Consider the following 3,677-nt stretch of genomic DNA (forward strand, 5'->3'; position numbering starts at 1 on the left):
TTATATAATAATTACATTACATATTAATAATTTTCAAATGCTATTATTGCATATTTCAAGATTTTGGATACCAACATTGTTGAAATTACTATCCAAAAAAATCCGGGATACCAGATCTTTGGGGGGGATACCAGATTTCAATACCTGGTATCCCGAATGGATACCATAACAAAAATCTAATTTCGACCCCTGTAGTATAGTATAGTATTAGTATATAGCAATTTTATAATATAGGCACTTTGAAGTCTAATCTTTATGAAGTTACGACTGTTACTGCTGTAGCGGTGGCACCGGACCCTCGGGTTTCTAGCAGGGTGGCTCCCTGGGAACTGGAGTGTGGGTGATCCGGTTATTGCGGGAGCGCAGTAGCCTAGAGGCGCTCGGGTGGCTAGCGGCGTCCGGGAGGCAACGATACGGCCAGGACAACGCCTCCGGGCACAACGGGTGAGTGGAATACCTGAGGTTGTGTGCTAGCCATTAAGTGTTGACCGGTGGCGCCATCGGGTGTCGCCGGGAGACGCGAAACGCTACACTGTTATTGTAGCCCGACCAGGCTGTGCGACGGATTGTCTATACGGTCTCTAACGGTATTCTAACAATAGCAATACGGGTGAATACCGTTTCTTGGAGCTACTGTTAGTGTTACGTTAGCATAACCATAGACTAAGAATAACTTAACTAAGAATAAGTTATTCTTACTTAGTCTTCTTACTTAGTACTTCTTACTTATTCATAACCAAGTATTACTGGTTCAAGGATAGAGAACATGGGACCCATTGAGACCTATGTCATTTTCGTAAATGGGCCGTATTACTTATTCATACATTCTTACTCTGCTGCCTGCATAAGTGCCATAACAAAGCAAGAGGTAATGGAGGCTGCCATCTTGGATTCTTTTCTATAGATGTGTCCTTTATCTCTTCACTAAGTTTACTTTACATTGACAAAGAAACTAAGAACCCATCTACCTACCACTGTCACGTGATGTCAGCTTGTTGTTGCTTAGACTGGTACTCGGTCCCACCTATCGGCTTAGGGTTAGGGTTAGGGTTAGGGTTAGGGTTAGGGTTAGGGTTAGGGTTTGCGTAATCGAGTAATCGAGGTGGGAGCGAGTACCAGTCTAGTTGTTGTTTTTTCGTCCGGTTTGTGTAAAATCAGTCGCTTTTTACCGGTCATAGGTCCCGTCGCGAGTTTCGCCCGGTTATATCATGTACCTAGAATCAAGAGTACATATTACTATTAGGTACACCTTACTACTATTTTAGTACTACATTTAGTAGTATTATTACACTCTATTATGTACTCTTGTTAGAATGCAACCAACCATAGACCGGTGAATTTGCGTTGAAAGTGTGGTTAAAATAAGCGTTTCTGTTTTCAATAATCCGTGACAACCAATCACAAGTAATGTCAACAAAAACAACCAATCAAGTTGTCGATATGATTCATAACATATGCCGTTCCTACATAAAACTAAAAGGGATAAAAAATGCATGGCGGCCATGAGCTCCAATAAATGTAGAATTTTAGTAGTTGGTTGTGGAATTACTGGTGCTGTGACATCGTCACTGCTTGAACAGAAGTTGGGTGGATGTAGTGTAATCACAGCATGGGAGAAGGCAAAAGGGATAGGCTAGTGTTCCGATTGCTGATAAATTTATAGATACTCATACTGCATGTAGTCGATCTGTACAATGAATAATGTACGTAACCCAAACACAGGATAGTGTTATGGTCCTATCCAAATCCTATCGCGTGTTTGGGTTACATTATTGTATCTACTAGTACTAGTACTAGGACTGTAACGATACACAAGCCTCTTGATTCGATCCGTATCTCGATATTACTATTACTAGTATTAGCCTCTCGATTCGATTCCTTCGATTCGATTCCCAAAATATTGAAATGTTATCTTATTTTTTATATTTTCAATATTTTGCAATAAAAACTCAACCAACTATTACATTCTTTCTTTTTTCTCAATTTTATTTAACAAAATAACTTTAAGCGCATAATTAAACTCGTGGAAACTGCAGCCTAGACTGGTCCGCGCTCGACAAGCAGTGTAACGCGAGCAGTCACGTCTAACTGCAGCCCTGTAGCGATGTGCTGTAGCTGCTGATTAGCTGACTGGCGAGTCAGGACTATTGACCAATCAGAGCGGGCGTCTCATACACGCTTCGGCCAATGCACACAGTATGAAGTACTAGCGGGTTGGATCGGATCGAAAATACGGGAAAAAGTATCGAGGATCGGATCGAGGGAAGAGAATCGCGATTCGATTCGATTTCGGTGGATCGTTACAGCTCTAGTATCTACCTGGTACTATCTACTATGCCGGACCGTACCTCGCCTACTCCACTAACGTCGTTAACGAGTCTATAGGGATCGAGTCGCCTACGCCTACTCCCTAACCCTAACCCTAACCCTAACCATATCAGATAGTTACCAGGGTACGTTCCGATATATCAAACCGTACCCTGGGGGACATAGACCATATGAGCAATAGTAATAGTAATGGCATGCTATGCTAGGTTTCAGCCAAAGATATAGAAAATTAGAAAAGGTCAATAGAATTTTTATTCTATATCTATGGGTTGAACTCACAATTAACTTTTGAAGTGAAACTAGACATGCTATTATAACAGTCTAGAATAATAAGCTATAAAAGCCGGCGCAAATACACTTTCCTACCGGCCAATATGCCAGCAACCGTCCGGCCGTCGCTCCCGCTAGGCTGCTTGTAGAGGGAACAAAAGGGCTACACGGTTATAGCTCTAGAACTATAGCCCTTTGCTCCGCCACATGCAGGCACTTCCTGTGGTGGAGCGAAGGGCTATAGTTCTAGAGCTAGCACGGGTAGAGTTAAGTCCGACGAAGTTTGTCTCTCTGCATCTACATGATGTCGATAGCGTCTCTTGGACTTTGAAGACTAATAATTATGAGATTATGGCGCTTCAGATATTATTTCGCGAGCTATTTCAGCTCCTCAGCTCAATGTTGAAAAACTTACGAGCCAAAGAATGACCCATACTTTTGCTGAGAGGGTCTATGTCCCCCAGGGTACTGCCGGAATGTACCCTGGTACTATCTAATATGCCGGACCGTACCTTCATTCGTACTTCCACTAACGAGTCTATAAGGAGGGGCCTACGCCTACTCCCTAACCCTAACCCTAACCATATCAGATAGTTACCAGGGTACGTTCTGGCAGTACCCTGGGAGACATAGACCCTATGAGCCATACTTTTGACCATAGTGACGCACGAAGGGTCGTTGTCGTATATGGTAGTACAAATATGTACCCGAGGTAACTATCTGATATGGTTATAGGGTTTAAGGTTAGGGAGTAGGCATAGGCGACATATACTCGCCAACACCTCGGGTACTACATATACGGCAACGACCCCTTCAACCATAGTGACACCCCCGGCGCCCGGGAGTGGGCGCAACTCGCCTCGGAACTGGTTAGGGGGGTACGTGCCTCGGGGGCCTTGAAAACCTAGCTGACCCTGTCGGAAACCACTTTGCGCCCTAAAGTACACCCTGTCCCAATATACTGCAATAAAAAGTATATACCCTAGCTGTTGCAATATTGGCTTGCCTATATTATTGGTCCAATATTGGCTTGGTGATATATTGGCCCAATATTGTTTTGCCAATATTGGGCCAATATA

General features: G+C 43.3%; 2 protein-coding genes across 6 annotated transcripts in view; one reads left to right on the plus strand and one right to left on the minus strand.

Annotated features, from left to right (window-relative positions):
* Positions 1-922, minus strand: part of LOC106809861 (uncharacterized family 31 glucosidase KIAA1161-like) — a 12,163-nt gene extending 11,241 nt beyond the window's left edge. The window contains exon 1 of one of the 2 annotated variants that reach the window (XM_014813096.1): positions 833-922. The gene's annotated coding sequence lies outside the window, so the exon portion shown is untranslated. Of the gene's footprint in view, positions 1-824 lie in introns of both variants that reach the window. The other variant, XM_014813094.1, reaches the window with a different exon arrangement.
* A 231-nt stretch (positions 923-1,153) lies between these two features.
* Positions 1,154-3,677, plus strand: part of LOC106809857 (renalase-like) — a 7,799-nt gene continuing 5,275 nt past the window's right edge. Inside the window, exon 1 of one of the 4 annotated variants that reach the window (XM_014813088.1) lies at positions 1,154-1,243. Coding sequence is in view for 2 of the 4 variants with exons in the window: in XM_014813086.1 (XP_014668572.1) it covers positions 1,455-1,632 (178 nt within the window). In the remaining 2 variants the exon portion in view is untranslated. The other 3 variants (XM_014813086.1, XM_014813087.1, XM_014813089.1) reach the window with 3 other exon arrangements.

The sequence above is a fragment of the Priapulus caudatus genome, unplaced genomic scaffold, assembly GCF_000485595.1.
Source record: "Priapulus caudatus unplaced genomic scaffold, Priapulus_caudatus-5.0.1 Scaffold391, whole genome shotgun sequence".
Classification (NCBI taxonomy): Eukaryota; Metazoa; Priapulida; class Priapulimorpha; order Priapulimorphida; family Priapulidae; genus Priapulus; species Priapulus caudatus.